Below are 16,991 nucleotides of genomic sequence, written 5' to 3' on the forward strand. Positions count from 1 at the left end.
CATTAACTGAGATGACATGAAGCTCCGCCCCTCCCTTCATATCAGTTCTACATAATTTTCACTTTTTTTTTAAAATTACAGGTAAAGTGATGAAAGAGTTAAAAAGGAGGAAGAACAGAAAGGGAATCGAAAGGAAAGAGGAAAAGGAAAAAAAGCATGTAAAGATAAAGAGAGGTTGGGAAAAACAGGATAAGAATAATAAAAGAGCAGAGCAATTAACTATAATCATAATGTCCAGATGTTTGTGCTGCACACTAAAGAGAGCGAGAGAGACGAAGGCAGACGAGTCGTTTGTGTTAAAGCCGTTTATTTCCCTCTAATTGCAGATAGATCTCTGTTACACTGCGGCGCAGAGAAGAGTAGAAAAATAGACACTTCTCGCTAGAAGTCCGTACAAGAATGTAATAGAAAAGCTTTGCTCCTGGTATATACACCACATCACATCTTCTGTAGATATTTATATATAAATCTTTACACTTTACATGTCAGAACAACAAAGCTTCTCTTCAAAGGTACCAAAAATCTTAAAAAAATATTTTTTAGAATAAACAAAAACAAAGCAAAAGGAAAAGAAAAAAAAAAAAGCCTCTTTGTAGACGAGAGCCTGGGCTATGGTCTTACAGAGAGATGCAGGCTTGTACAAATGGCTTGCATAAGACAGAGGGGTGAGGAAGAGGAGGAGGAGGATGAGGAAGAGGACACGCCCGGCCTCGGGCATGAAGGCACTCGGATATCATCTCCATCAGAGAGAAAAGCTAAAGCAGGACATGCGGAGATCAGAGTTTACACCGGTTTCTTTCCCTCTCACAGTCCTTTAGCCCATCCGTGCACACAGACCCAGCAGGAACATGGGAACCGGGTCAGGACACAGAAAGAGGAGAAAACAGAAGAAACAGAAGAGTAAACAGAAAACACGATACACACTCAGAGAGACGCGGTGGAGTTCATCTGAAACGTAGTGCAGAATTCATTAGATTTAACATCTGATCAAATAGGTTCTGACTGTAATGTCACACACACACACACACAAAGCATGGAACAGAAAGGAGAAGATGGATGCTCCAAATTTTTACTAACACAAGCCCTTAGGACATGATAGCAGCACATTTTGCCACTTCAGCATGAGTAAAGCAACAGCTCTGTAACCTTGTGTGTGTGCGCGCGCGTGTGTGTCTCTCTCCATGCACCATCAGGTATGAGCTGTGAAATGTTTACATGTGATTCTTAAATGTTTAATCTCATCTAAACCCTCGGAACATTCGAGCAAACTGTAGTGAGTAAGTGAATCGAATCTGAATCGACTCACCTACAGTAAGCAAATCTTGTGTTTGTATTATTTTTAAGATCCGATACCTCGGGTATAGAAACGACATTAACGTCTACAAAGTGTTGACTGTTTATTATATTTTAATAAATATTTTAATGCATTTAAATGGTCACAAAGCTCTAATGACTGGCAGGAGACACATAATCCACCATTAATCCTTCATTACATGGATTATATTTTATATTTATTTGTATCTTGTGGGTGTGGCCTGTTTGTTTGATCTGTGTCCTGTTCTCAGATTCACACAGAGGCAACGACAATCTCTGCTTAGTGTCAATGTTTCTGACCGCAGGTTTGAACAGAATTTACGAGCACGGAACTGAACAAATGTCTGAACTCGCACGCCGTACGTTCGCTCCGAGGAATCGGGCGGGACAGAAAGTATGGACACGTAACTTCTTTACAGCGTTGAACCTAATTTGCATAGAAATGAGAATTTCGTTTGGACATCTCGTCTCTGAAGCGACGGCTCTGCATCGCGTACGTAGAAAATGGAGGATCGGACGTTGTCGCTAGCGTCCGTCTGTACGGGGTTCGAGTCATAAATGTACAGAAATGGGGCTGTTCTGAAATGTGGACGCTATCAGTGAAGTTTCATGGCTCACCTGATACAGGAGATTACAGGTTTAAAAAAGCACAAAAATGAGGACAGAAGGTGAAGAGAGGTAGAGGAACTTAGCATTGAGGCATCGCAGCATTATGAGTCTTATGTTTGCAACAACAACAACAACAAATAAACACAGGTTATAATACAACACTGATATTTTGAACAGAAGGCAGACGGCGCAGGATCGGGCTAAACGTGGCGAGTACGACGAGACAGATCCCTGATTCCAGCTTGCACAGGTGACTGTGGTCGAAGACATAACGTTGTTGTAACATACAGTACCATGAAACATGGCATAAACAGTATAAAGCTGCATATATCACGCATCAGCGACTGCATCAGAGAGATTATCCTTTATTCTTCACAAAGGATAGGAAGAGAGGAATCTGAGGCGGCGTTCAGGCTGCTAGCGACGCAGCATGAGATCTCGCTTAATCGCAGGATGAAGGTGTTCGAATGTGAGGTAAACGCTTCTTATACTCTGTAGTAGAGGAGCGCAAGGTCAGAGATGTATACGTCTCTGGAGGAAAAGGTAGAAGACGAAAGTGTGAAGTGTTGTTGGTTATAAAGCAGGCGGCATCACGGTTACAGCCGTAACAGAACTACAGGAACCGAGAGGAACACGGCGAGGTGTCGAGCAGCCGTTAATCAGAGTCTGCTGCGTACAGAGACGTGCTGCGTTCATGACCGCCTTTAAACTCCGGCTGTGGTCGGTTTATAACAACAGAAATAAACACAAAACCAACCATGGATTAATCCTTAAGAAGCGAGTCTTAAACTACGAGGCAGCAGTAAAATAAACCCCAAACTTAAACTTATTATAATGTGTTTGGAGTTAGATCTGAGCGACACGAACATATAATGTGATAAAACACCATACATCTTGCTGGGATATCGTGATATAATTTCATACAATTAGTTAAATAATTATCAGATGCAGAAGCAGATTTGCTCAAGTTTAATATCTAAATCTTTAAAATAGCTTAAAATTGTATTGATTTTATTTTATTTATTTATTTACTATTAAATAAAAATATCCTGACTGTCTAACATTAGTGAAGTCGGTTTTATTTCAAGTTATTTTCCTGACTAACGGGACAGAAAGCGATGATGGCTCACGGGAGAGGATTGAGACGTTGACGTTAGCGGAAGGGTGACGGAGCTTACAGAGATGACTACACGGCTCCAGAGTCGTATCAGTCGACTCGTCTGGACTATTTTTGCATATTTTTGAGCAATGAGTCGTAGCAGCGACGTGTGTCAGATCTGTCAAAGGAACGATCCATAAAAGACTCGGATAAAATAAACAAATCTAGGTTTGAGTTTAGGATCAGAAACTGGTCATGAACGCAGCACCGGTATATAAACGTGTCATGTACGTACGTGGTATTTGTATGAGGTGACTTATTGCCTAGAACTTTTTATTTTAGGGTTTATTCCTAAGCAAAGATAAATGCATAATACATCTGTAGAAATATAAATCTCTCTCTTTTAGCTAGTGTGTTGTGAAGTGAAGGGAGTGGCACAGTGACGGCACAGTGACGGTTCTGCATCGTGACGCCACTTGGGGACTTGTTGAGATTTCATTTCTATGCTGATTGTCAGTAACCCAAGTGAGTTTTAGCTTCATTGCCCCTTAATCGGGGTGTTTAAATATTTAAAATAATATGTGGACACGATATATTCATCATATTTAACCCCGTAATCAAACCCGAGCATTAAAAGGCTTTAAATCTGTGACTTTGTGCCTTAAATCCTTCTCAAGTCTCTCTTTAGGGTCATAGTGCAGACTTCCTGTACAGGTATTCGTGTTTGTTAGGTGACCTGCGCTCTCGACCCCCGATCCCTCCTCCCTCCTCCCCCATCCCTGCTGCAGAGGCTCCGGCGCCTGCGACTCTTCGGCTCGGGTTCCACTCGTCGTAGGGTTCTGTGTCGGGACTCAGGCCACACGTCAGGTCCGTCTCTCCTTTAGGTGGCGCTCTCTGGTTGGCCTGAGCTCCCAGGGCATGGTGGAGCCTGTGTGCAGCGTCATTGCGGCTGTGCGTGTAGAGTTCGTACAGGTCGGGGAAGTGTGTGTGCTGCGGCGCATCGGGTTTGGGCTCAGCCGCGTGTCGTTTGCGTGACGACGAGTGGGCGTGGCGTCCAGAGAAGCACTGAGAGATGGGAGGAACCGTAGATACTAAAGGATGGGGGTCGTGACCTTCCACCTCCATGGTGACCTCAGGAAGGCGGCGTTCCTTCAGACTCATGGCTGAAACGCCCATGGCGATGTCCGGCATGAACTCGTTGATGACCGGCTCCATGTTCTGAATCAACACGAGTAAGAAGAGTTACTAAATATTCATTAATATAATATGAACATTACTTAACTTGTGAAAGTTTTTAATCCAGTTCTTCTTTCATCAGTTTTATATTCTTTATGTAAAGCGTGTTACTGTTAAAGTAAAATAATCAGAGCAGCTTGGTGTGATGAAGTGGAGTCACTGTAACCACCATGAAGAGGATCGTAATCTTATAACATACTGAAATAGTTTATTCCTACAACAGCTTCGGTCCAATCAGAATCAAGAACTCATTAAAAGTTTAACAACGGTCACTTCACTGTCCTGCTTTGTTACTATGGCAACCTCTGGAATGATTTATAAAGATTTATAGCTAAGAGGAAGCTCATAAAGTCTCCTTACTCCATACTCACCCCTTTCTTGTTTGGGATATGGATCCTGCCCTGTGGGTTGGTACAGTCCGGGGGCGCAGCCTTGACGCCCGTGGATGGGTAAATGGGGCTTCCCATTTTGGAGGGGGCCTGTGTGTGTAGCAGCGAGTGATTACACGGGTAGGAGAAGGAGCGTGACGGCTGCTGGGTGGGGACACGGGGCCTCCAGCCGCTCCGGATCTGCTGTGTGGTGGGGGGGTGGTACGGTGGTGGTGGTGGAGGCAGCGGTGGATGGAGTCCCATCACGGACTGTAAGTCTGTGAACATGCTCTCCACAGCCGGCGTGCTGTTAACACGACAGCGAGCGGATGGTCGCAGGGCCAGCACCGGGCTCTCATCTCCAAAACGCTCGTCAGGGAAGAACTTGTGTGGGTTCTGACAGAGAGGGACAAATAAAACATGAAGCAGTGGGGGTGAGGGTGGGATGGGGGGCATAACAGACGATCCAGGAAATAATACTCACATTTTGTGTGTCACAATGTGCTACAGGTATGAGGTGTGTTACCTGATAGTGTTAATTTCGTCAGACGAGACGAGACGAAATATGTTCGTCAACAACCTTTTTTTTCATGACTAAGACGAGACGATGACAAGACTGCACCACTGTCCAAAAACGCTGACTAAGACTAAATTAACATGTATTATTGTTGACGAAAAAAGACGAGACGAAAATGTTTTGTATAAAATAAAAACTAAGATAAAATCTCTCTTCATTTTTGTCTACAATTGTCTCTGCTTTTTCATCAGCTGTTACGCCTTTAAAATATTCAGAACGAGTTTGCGGCTTCGCGCTGTTGCTCAAGTTACATGTCCGCGAAGCGGATCCCGCTTATTATATTGCTACCTACCAAATAAATCGATAATTTGACTCAAAATGATGATTTAAAAAGGAGTTTATTGATTTAAAAACAATTGTATTGTTTCCGCTAAAGAAAATAGTGCACTCCGTCTCTACGGTTAGAATCCTGTGTGTCCATGGCAACGCTCTGTTTAAACGAGTGTTCTCAACTTCTCACTGATACTTTTGTGATTCACGGAGTTTTGACAAGTTTTATAGCCTTGATATTGTTTCTTATTCAAAAGTGGTGACAGAAAAAACTCAGCACCCCCAACCTGAAACCTCTTCCCACGCCCCTGTCACAATCACATCATAATCAAAATGAATAATTAGGCTTAAAAGCAAATGTATATGTAAGGGAATTAAGTTTAACAATTACATGTAATATTGCTCCAAATATCATCAATAATGGTGTGTGCAATACCATGTATAACTTGCATTAAGTCGGTAATATATATATATATATACACACACACACACACCCACACCCACTCCCACACACACACCCACACCCACACACCCCTACAGTTTTGATCTTAGGCTTTTCATTAAGTTATTTATTTCCACTATAACACTTGTGTTCCTGATATTATTGCATTTAATGAGGCCTCGTTGTATTTATTCTTACAATAGATTCCAGATGTGGTCAAGCTACAATTTTTTGACTAAAACTAGACTAAAATTAAAGATTTTTAGTCGACTAAAACTTGACTAAGATACCTTGAGTTTTCTTTTGACTAAAACTAGACTAAAATGACGAGACTTTTAGTCGACTAAAACTAAGACTAACAAAAAAGATATGTGAATGACTAAATATGACTAAAACTAACAAGGACATTTGTCACAAGACTAAGACTAAGACTAAATTAAAAATAGGTGACGAAATTAACACTATTACCTGAAGCAGTTCTGCAGCTCCATCAGGCAGACCGAACTCTCTGAGCACTCGGATCTGCAGCTCGTAACTGACTGTCGCTCCTTCACCACAGTTCAGGGCGAACGCTCGCTGTACCTGCTCTGTGTGACGCAGCTCATGCAGACGCCGGATCATCTCCTTCACCACTGCTAGCCTGGGAACTGACACACACACACACACACACACACACACACACACACACACACACACACACACACAGACACAGACACAGACACAGACACAGACAATCAGCATACAACTTCTGCTATAAGTTTGCTATCTATAATGATGCGTGGGAATAAAGATCACCAAGAGAAAGAGAGAGGGAGAGAGAGACAGTGAGAGAGTGAGAGAGAGAGCGAGTGAGTGAGAGAGAGAGAGAGAGTTACAGAGAGAGAGAGAGGGAGAGTGAGAGAGACACACAGAGAGAAAGACAGCGAGAGAGACAGCGAGAGAGAGAGAGAGAGAGAGAGAGAGAGAGAGAGAGAGAGAGAGAGAGAGAGACAGCCCTGTTTATCTTGTTTCTTTTTTCCCCTTCATGTTGCTGTATATTTTCTTTAGGTTTATTTACTCTGATCTTACCCCATGACTCCACACAGACACTCAGTGTTGTAATATACTTATTAATAACAGCTCTTCTCACTGCTCTAACTCCTCATGTATGTGGTCAGTAAATCAGGCTGAAATGAACTGAGTGAAACAGACAGAAAGGGCAGGAGGGAGACAGACACACAGAGAGAGAGAGAGAGAGAGAAACTTTTACTCCTGGTCTCTGTTAGTTTCTCTCTCCCTCTGACCAGGTCCATATTAATCTGTGTCCCCCTCTGTCTCCGTCTCCCTCCTGCCCTTTCTGTCTGTTTTACGATACGTTTCACTTTCTCTGACTGTCACGTTTATTTATCTGTTTGTTTGCTTTCCAAACTCTCAAGCTCTCTTCTCTCTCCGTCCGTCTCCCTGTCAAGCTCTGGCCCTCTCTTTGATCGTCTCTATTTCTCACTCTTATCTGTTTCTCTTTCTCTCCTTCCAACTCTGGCTCTCTCTTTTTCTATCAGCTGTAATTATACAGCACCTATAACTTAAAATAAATGAGCAAACTAAATACAGTAGAAATGAGAATGAGATGTAATGAACACTGTGTCATTAAAAGCAGACAGAAGAGACCTGAAAAGGCTTAAAACTGCGTTATTCCATAGAATAAAAGTGTTGTGACCGTGAAGCTCTGCTGAAGCTCGTGTGAGATGTGAGAAGTCTGTGAGGTCAGTGTGTGATGAGGAATCTAAAGCCCACGATCACGACCAAGCTCACCAAGGAACCAGGGCTGTTCTTCCTCCCACATGTCCAACCCACGACACTGCTATAAAAAACACACACACTACTGGGTGGAAAAAACTGATCACACTAAAAACTCCCATCAGGAACAATATCCAAAACAAACACACAAGAATGTCCTCTCCATCTTCTAGGTCTTCATAAAATAATAAAAATAACACAAATACCACCTTAGGATGGATGTGTGGGATTACAGTATCTGACAGAAGTGAGTTCACCTCACATCCTATAAATATTTTATCTTTTCATGTAGCACTGAAGAAATGACACTGCGCTCCAATGTAAATTAGTGAGTGTAAAGCTTGTATAACAGTTATAAACAGTTATAAACTGTTACAGGACCCCAAACACCAAGCTCTGTGAAGTCAACATGGAGGAGTGGAAGAGGACTCCAGTGGCAACCTGTGAATTACATTGGACCTGCAATTTGGACATTTACACTTAGGGGTATACTCACTTTTGTGGCTGTATGTTGTTATTTTGAGGGGAGAGCAAATGTACATGGTTGTGTACTCACCACTGTCAGATACTGTAGGTTACATTCTATTAAACTCTGACTATTGCTCTGTTTCCTGATTGGTCACAGCTCCTGCCAGTCACACTGCAGTCTCCTTTCATGCCTAAATTTGGGGCTTGTTTATGTTTAAAATTGGACTCTGAGCAGATTATATATTTTTTTTCTTTTCTGATTGAATAGTCTTGTTTTCTTTAAACATTTAAGCAGTGTGATGTTTACTCGTGTAAAGGTCCATCGGAAATGACGGGTTGAGCTGGAATTTCCAAAATACATACAGAGAGAAAGAGAGGGAGAGAGGGAGAAGGAGAGAGAGAAAGGGAGGGAGGGAGAGAGAGAAAGAGAGAAACAGAGAGCGAGAGGGAGAGAGAGAGAAAGGGAGGGAGGGTGAGAGAGAAAGAGAGAGAGATAGAGACAGAGAGAGAGATAGACAGAGACAGAGAGACAAAGAGAGAGAGAGAGAGAGAGAGAGAGAGAGAGAGAATAATTCAAAACCCTTTTAAACTGGTTGGTTGAAGGATAAAATAAAGAAATAAATAGAAAAGATTCTGCTGTTTGAAAGCTTTGTACTCGCTTCATGTCTGAATCTGGACCGATCCAAATAAAGCATTTTTACACATAAGCTCCACCCACCTGGTATCTCATTGGCCACCACTGAGGGCGGGGCTGTTTGGCTGCCAGCCATTTGTTGGTGGTTGATCATGTGACAGCACTGGGGTACGGCGTTATTGACCATGTAAAGAGTGTCAGGGACGTTGGACATGCGGACCATGCGCAACCTCACGAGATCCGTCTGCTCCACCATCATCTCGTCCAGGACAGCCTAACACACACACACATACACACACGATTTTAACTCCCATGTGAGATTCCTCTGGCTCAGACATGTCATGTGTGATTTGAGGTGTCAAGTGTACCTTGGCCTCATCCACATACGGAGTGAAGAGACGAGGGCGTACGTAGATGCCGGCGCTCTTCTGCCTCAGCCAGGCGTTAGCTTTTCCTCCCTCCACTGTGGGGATCATGTCTGATGGAGGCGTGCTGATCAGACCTCGCTTCAGCTATCAGGAACACAGACAGCGATCACGTGAAACAAAGAAAGATTTACACACGTGTCTGATGATGAACACGCAGCAGACGTGATCAGTCACACCGTCCCACTCACCGTGTCGGAGAGGACCTCGCTGTTGGTGGGCAGAATGTGTTCAGTGCGCACACAAGGCAGCAGAGGGGACAGAATCTCCTTCAGTTCCTCCACGTCCAGATCCCGCCTCTTCACTCCGCGCTTATTCACACTGTGGGCCGTGCCGCTGAGCAGGTTGGGCTCTATAACACACACACACACACACACTAAAGAATGCGTCGTGGAGCTTAAGCGTTCATCTCATTTTTCATTCTACCCATGTGTGTATTTATGTCTGCTGTGCTATCTACTTATAAAAAAACAGAACTCTATGAGACTGAACTTCAGCCCTGTCCTGTTTTCACAGCAGATAGAATGCTTTACACCACAGTGCAGTTGTATCCTCAAATCTGACTGGTGATGAGGTGTGTGTGTGTGTGTATGTGTGTATGTATGTAAGTGTGTGTGTATGTATGTGTGCATGTGTGTGTGTATGTATGTGTGCGTATGTATGTATGTGTGCATGTGTGTGTGTTTGTGTGTATGTAAGTGTGCATGTATGTTTGCGTGTGTATGTGTGTGTGTGTGTGTGTATTTAAAGACATCTATAACATGAGCAACAGATTCCTTTCAATGATCTCATTTACATATTGAATTGTTTATGTAGTAACAGCTGATTCACACACACCACGTCACAGATTCAAAAAATTGTTGATACGGAGACGTTTTCTTCTTCCGAGGAGACGCTTATACAACATTTAAGAAGTCAGATAGTGCGATAATGAATAAACAGGAACTAAACTGATTCGCAGTGCTTCCACACTATAAAAGCTTAACTATAAAACCCTCCAAATCTGTGTGTTATTTCTCAGTCTTACTGACACAACGCAGCTTGACAGAAATCCAGATGTGCATTTATAGTGTGATGAGGGAACTGTCCCTTAGAGACACACGAGAAGAACCCTGGGACTAAATGTGTGTGTGTGTGTACGTGTGTATATATCTCTCTGTGTGTGTATGTGTGTGTGGTGTGTTTGTTTGTATGTGTGTGGTGTGTGTAGGGGTGTGTGTGTGGTGTGTGTATGTGTGTGGTGTGTGTCTGTGTGTGTGTTCCAGTCACCTCGATCAGCCATCCTCCGTATGAGCTGGTGTTCTCCCCACTTCACCACGTATTTTAAGACGTCCTGCTCACTGGCCTGTAGGAGGAAAAGAAAGACACCTTCACACTGTACTAGGGCTGGGCGATAAAACGATAACAATATGTATCGCGATAGACACTTGATTGATAGCAATAAAAAATGTGCTTGATAAGACGTTCGATATACTTTATTCTCCGTCGGAAGAAAACAGGTTGCGAAGCAAGTTTGGTTGCATTAACAAAGGCGCTCACTCTATGGTAACTTGGGGAGTGACACTCTAACAGCCAATCATGTAACAGTATCAAGTTTGGTTGCACCATATCGTTGTCTCGTGCTGCTGCTGGATTCCTCTTCAGTAACCGGCGACTGATAAGCCACAGCGAACGAGGAAATTGTAAATAAAAGAGGAAAATTCAGCGTGCCAGTATGGCAGTTTTTTGGATATTATAACTAGGGCTGAAACGATTCCTTGAGTAACTCGATTCCAAAAATTGTTCGAGGCAAATTCCTCTGCCTCAAAGCCTTTTAATTCAATTTAAAGCTCATGTCACGTTCTTGTGCAATTCTTTTGTGTGTCTGTGTTTTTGACATGCTCGTGTGTGTGTGTGTGTGTGTGTGTGTGTGAGACAACGCGCTTACGTTTGATTTGAGGGCGCTTGCTACTGATGGCTGTAAAATGTAAGGGCGCAATAACAATGTCAATGAGCAAAGAGAAGAAACAAACAGGAGAAAACAACAGAAAATGTCTAAGGTTTGGGACACTATCAGAGCGTCTGATTTCAGCAGCAGGAAACATTTCTTCAAAGCGCAGAGCAAGCCTCAGTTCTGAGCATGTTGATACCTTTTCTCGTTGCAGTCACATGCTCCTTTAAAGACTTTTAAAGCACACACGTTGAGAGAGAGACTTTTATATTCTGATTTATACATTATATATATATATATATATATATATATATATATATATATATATATATATATATATATATATATATATACATATACACACACATATACATATATACATATACATATATACATATAAGACTTTTAAAGCACACACGTTGAGAGAGAGACTTTTATATTCTGATTTATACTTATACATATACATATACATACATACATACATACATACATACATATATATATATATATATATATATATATATATATATATATATATATATATATATATATATATATATGCTTAAAGCACTTGGTGTGAAACCATGCATGGCCTCTAGGTCCAAGTTCCTGTCCAAGTTTTTTGCCTCTTAAATACCACAAAGCTTTCCAAATTAGACAGTGAAGGCTTATGTTATGCCTGAGCTGTAGATTTAGAATCTTTTAGTTCTGAAAGTTAAGTTGCATGACTTAAAGGCAGTATTTTTGTATTAATATTACTATTTATTTTAATGTATGCCTTAGTTTTGATATGTTTTATAATTAATTTTTTGTTTTTGCATCTCAGAAAAGGGTTCATTTAAAACCCAGAATGTTTGGCACTTAAATGTACTTAATTCTTCTCAGTCAACTTTGTCATTGTTCACAGTACAAGTACAGACAGAGAAACAATGGGTAATATCTAAATGTTTATTTTTGATAGAAAATAATGTTGAATGCATTGCATACTATGCATTTAAAAAAATAAAAGTTCATTTTTCTAAAAAAGAGAGACTTTTCTTTCTAGAATTTTAAGAGACCCGTCTTATTTTCTCTTGTATATTTAATATTGCTCTTTAATTAAGCAAAAATACATTTTATCAGATTACTCGATTAATCGATGAAATTTTTGGTAGAATACTCGATTACTAAAATATTCAATAGCTACAGCCCTAATTATAAGTCTACGAATATGAATAGTTCAACTTCAAGTATGATTAGAGTAAGAATAACCTGACTTACTTTTTCATATTTCTGCAGTTTTTATATTTCAAACAATGTTACTGTACTGTATAGGGTTTGTTTTTTATATTACAGATGTATCTCAGTCTACCTCAGTTTTATTTATGTTTACAAAACACTGCACATATTGTAAAACACTTTATTCACCAGAAGGTGAACAGCTAGTGAACTTCCTAGCACTAAACTTGCACTAAATTCTCAGGTTTCTCTATGTTTATATTTAACACTTTGCACTATTTTATTACACTTTATTAAGCATTTCTTACATTTTCTTTCATTTTGCACCTTAAATGTTAAGAGATAATTGTTAAGTGTTCATTGTGACTTTAGACTTATGTTTACATTATAATTATTTGAGTTTTCCTGCTTGTTGACATTTCTGTCTTAATAACTGAGGGGATTATGATCAGAGGAAGGTTAAGTTTAAAATAAAAATATTTAAATGTAATATATTTTTCTCATGGTCCTTATTTTAAATGGGCCATAAAAAAGTTCAATAATTATCAATATCGACCGATATGAATCACTGATATCGTGATACAGATTTCGGCCATATCGCCCAGCCCTACACTGTACCACATGTAACCCTTTTTTTTTCACTCACAGAATGAACACAAAATAAAACCTCCTACACACTATGAAAGAAGCCATCTCAAGGTGTGTGCTGCCATGGCAACTACAGATCTGTCCCACTGTTCACTTATATTTACGTTTCCCTCCATCTTACTGCTGGAGAATATGGAGGGAAAACACACACACACAGAAACACCACACACATACAAACACCACACACATATACATACACACACCGCATACACAAACACCATACACACACAAACCCCATACACACACAAACCCCATACACACACAAACCCACACAAACACACACACCAACCAACAGTGTTTGTTATAATGTAGACACTGGAAATGTGAACTTAATTTATTACAATTCTAGATCATTCAAATTATGAACAAAGTGATAAGGTGTTGAGTTTGTTTCCCTTTAGATCAAAAAAAATCTACATCGATGACAGATACATAGACAAATAGATAGATAGACAGATAGATAGATAGATAGATAGATAGATTTATTTACTACAAACTCTCCTATCTAACATTAGTAACACTGAACTCGCTTGTACAGATTTTATTTCACATGAACGAACACAAAACATTTAATTGGGGGATTACTAAGATGTAAGACGGTGGAAGGGGTGGAGCTTCCAGAGTGTCAGTTAACTAGTCAACCGTCAGTCGGCTCTGATTCATGTCATTCTGTCTCTGGATGCTGATGCACGGCTGCCGGTGCAGGTCATGGTCAAAGCAGCGAAGTCGAGAGTCTACGGTGCTGAATCACGCTCGAAAATCAATTTTATAATAATAGCAAGAAATAAAACAGAATCAGCCTGAGAATTAAGAACACCCCCTTCCTCCTCCCCCTCCTCCCCAGATAATAATGCCAGTATATAATAAAATCCAATTTAGCAAGCAAGAAAAATCAATACTGATGCTTTGGCTGGCCAGGAGAAGGAGAGAGAGGTTACAGAGACCCCACTGAAATGAAATTGAGATGAAAGTTTTATCATACATAAAAAAAAAAAAAAAAAACCCACAACACAAGCCGGGAATTTGATTGAAGCCTTTAACACTCCTGAGAAAACCTGCTAAAGTGTTCTATGTTCTGTGTGAGATCAGGTGCTGAAAAACGTCAATAAACATTTATGTGAAACGCACCTTAAAGTATAAAAGTTACTGTACTGAGTTCTGGATTCTGATTGGTCAGACAGTGGTGATGAAAGCATCATGTGCTCCTCACCTGCAGGTAATCAGACTGGATGACCCCAAGCAGATACTCCTTGTTCAGTTCGTACAGGACGTCTGATATCATCACGTGACTGAACTCCTCACACAGGAAGTGCAAGGCCTGACGATGGACCCACTTGGAGCCATACGGCTGTGAGCTCCACTTCAGGACGGGAACCACAGAGTCCAGAGAGATGCTCTCCACCACGATGTCCTCACAGCCTGCACACACACACACACACACACACGCACACGCACACGCACACGCACACGCACACGCACACATTAACCCACCTGTATAATCATACCCATGGGACTGCTGTGGATAGAACCACTTAGAGACTATCGCACCATCTCTGAACTACTGTTGTGTCGGTCAGCTTTGTCTTCAGGTCATCAGTGAACATGTGAAGACTTCAGCAGGAATAAATTAGTGTTCAGTCTCTAATGAACTCAGTAATGACTCTCAGCTGTTAGTTCCTCAGGAGCTCTTGGTTACACAATTCCACTGTCACTATTTAAAACTATTGACACTAAATGACATTATTTACATTAACATTATTTACATTAACATTATTTACATTATTTACATTGACATTATTTACTGTCCAGAGTCACTAAATGAGGATGAGGTTCACTTCTCAGTCTGGTTCCTCTCAAGGTTTCTTCCTCATATCATCTCAGGGAGATTTTCCTCATCATCATCACCTCAGGATTGATCATTAGGGATAAATGTTAGAGATAAATACTGTAGTAATTGTTTTTTCGATGTTTCTATACTCCTGTTTAGCTGCTTTGAGACAACGTCCACTGTTAAAATCACTAAACTGAATTGAACTGAATGGAATACTGCTGTCATACGGTGGATCTTTTTATTTTAAACACAATTTAACATTTTATTATAATATTGTTTCGTCATTGCTGCGGTGTTAGTTTTATTATTGCTTTACACATTATTTGTTATTTATCGCAGTTATTTATAAGGTTTCCATAATCACAATCTTTAAAAACTTTTTTTAATTGCTAGATAATTTTCTGCATTTCTATTATATTTATAAATATATATATATATTTTCATATTATTTTCTTATATATAAATTCTGTCGTAATTTCAGACTGTTATTTTCATTTTCTCTCACTGTTATATTTAACTTTATTACATATACACGTGTGTGTGTGTGTGTGTGTGTGTGTGTGTGTGTGTGTGTGTGTGTGTGTGTAGATACTAATGTGTCTCTTTAAGAACAGAAAATAATAAAAAGCTGAAATAAAATAAAGCCTGAGCAGTGAGCTGAAGGTTTTCCCTTGAGTTTGAACAGAGCGCTGCGGCACTGACAGCTGGAGACTAATGAAAATGTCACTTCACTGACACAGCGCTGGGGCACCTGAGGAACACACACACACACACACACCAGCTCTACAGAACAGGGGAGCAGATGTAAGCACTAATCATTAAACCCAAGGGCATCTGTAGGTCCAGAGCAGAAGATGATAATCTCTACTAGCTGACTTCTAAAAAGACGACGATACCATCAGCATGTCAGTGCCACTTAGTGGACTCTCCCAATCCCTCATTTCCTTTCTTTTCTTATCTATCTGTCCTTCCTGTTTCACACACACACACTCACACACAAACCTGGAGAAGGAGCTTCAGTAACGGGTCACCAACAGGGACAAAAACTAGCACATAAAATAACACAGTGTGAATGTTAATGACACACAGTAGGTGGCGCTGTGCTTGATCGGTGTGTGTGCGCGTGTGTGTGTTTGTGTGTGTGTGCACACCATGACCAGAAATAACTACTCTGCTGCTCAGAGGAACAACAACATACAGAGACAGGAACATAAAAATCAGACCACAACACCAGCGCGCACACACATACAGTTCTAATTCACACTACATACATCACTAAATGTTCAAATAAAAGTGCTCATCGTCGTCAAATCTAATAAAACACAGCTTGTGTTTATGCAGCTTGCAGATTAGATTAGATGTTTTCAGATCTAAAATAAAGCCCTGAATCTTTCCACACTGCTCTATTAAATGTTTACTAACGAGGTTTAATATAACCCTCAATAATGTTGGTTAATTATTAATATATTAATAATGAGACATATTGTAAAAATGTGTATTTCACGATTATAAATAATTTATTACCAAACCTTAAGTTCTGCTGTAAGTTTTAGTATCAGATCAGGACATTGTGACCGATTTCATTTAGAGCTACACAAAGATAATGATCAATAATATACAGAATAATGATTAACCCTAAAGCTACCCCAGTCCAGCCCAGAATTACCCCAGGGTGAAACAGCTTTATCCACATTCCAAAGGCGGGCAGTTTCAGCATTCACTGGGAAATAATAAGAATAAGACCCTTCTGTTTGACCTTGTGTGAGCACTGTAGCATGCGGTAGAACAGGTAGACCGTATAGAGCAGAAAGAACAAGTGTGTCGACCTGCTGGGCTTCTGACTCAGCTTCAGAAACCAATCTATTGTTCGTCTCTCTTTTTATCTCTCTCTCTCTCTGGAGGAATAAAATATGTTGCCGTCCGTATTGGGGTCAGTGACGTTAATAAGAAATGACCTGAGTTGCATTCTGGTCAGTTGCTGAAATCAAGGAGAGTAGTTTTATACCATCTCATGATCCCCACCCACCCCACCCCAAAACCCCCACCCACAGAATGAACACACACTTATACATACACACACATTTACATTTACATTTACATTTACAGCATTTGGCAGACGCCCTTATCCAGAGCGACGTACATAAGT

At 40.6% G+C, this 16,991-nt stretch overlaps 1 protein-coding gene across 1 annotated transcript in view; it reads right to left on the reverse strand.

The window, feature by feature from the left end:
• Window positions 1-290: 290 nt before the first annotated feature.
• Window positions 291-16,991, reverse strand: part of btbd7 (BTB (POZ) domain containing 7) — a 38,479-nt gene continuing 21,778 nt past the window's right edge. The window contains exons 4-11 of the mRNA XM_060866068.1: window positions 14,225-14,433; window positions 10,488-10,563; window positions 9,410-9,570; window positions 9,162-9,305; window positions 8,878-9,067; window positions 6,384-6,562; window positions 4,630-5,022; window positions 291-4,240 (exon numbers count right to left, since the gene is read on the reverse strand). Of these exons, the coding sequence (XP_060722051.1) occupies window positions 3,713-4,240; window positions 4,630-5,022; window positions 6,384-6,562; window positions 8,878-9,067; window positions 9,162-9,305; window positions 9,410-9,570; window positions 10,488-10,563; window positions 14,225-14,433 (1,880 nt within the window). The 3' untranslated portion in view covers window positions 291-3,712. The remainder of the gene's footprint in view (window positions 4,241-4,629; window positions 5,023-6,383; window positions 6,563-8,877; window positions 9,068-9,161; window positions 9,306-9,409; window positions 9,571-10,487; window positions 10,564-14,224; window positions 14,434-16,991) is intronic.

This window comes from Tachysurus vachellii, chromosome 3 (genome assembly GCF_030014155.1).
Source record: "Tachysurus vachellii isolate PV-2020 chromosome 3, HZAU_Pvac_v1, whole genome shotgun sequence".
NCBI lineage: Eukaryota > Metazoa > Chordata > Actinopteri > Siluriformes > Bagridae > Tachysurus > Tachysurus vachellii.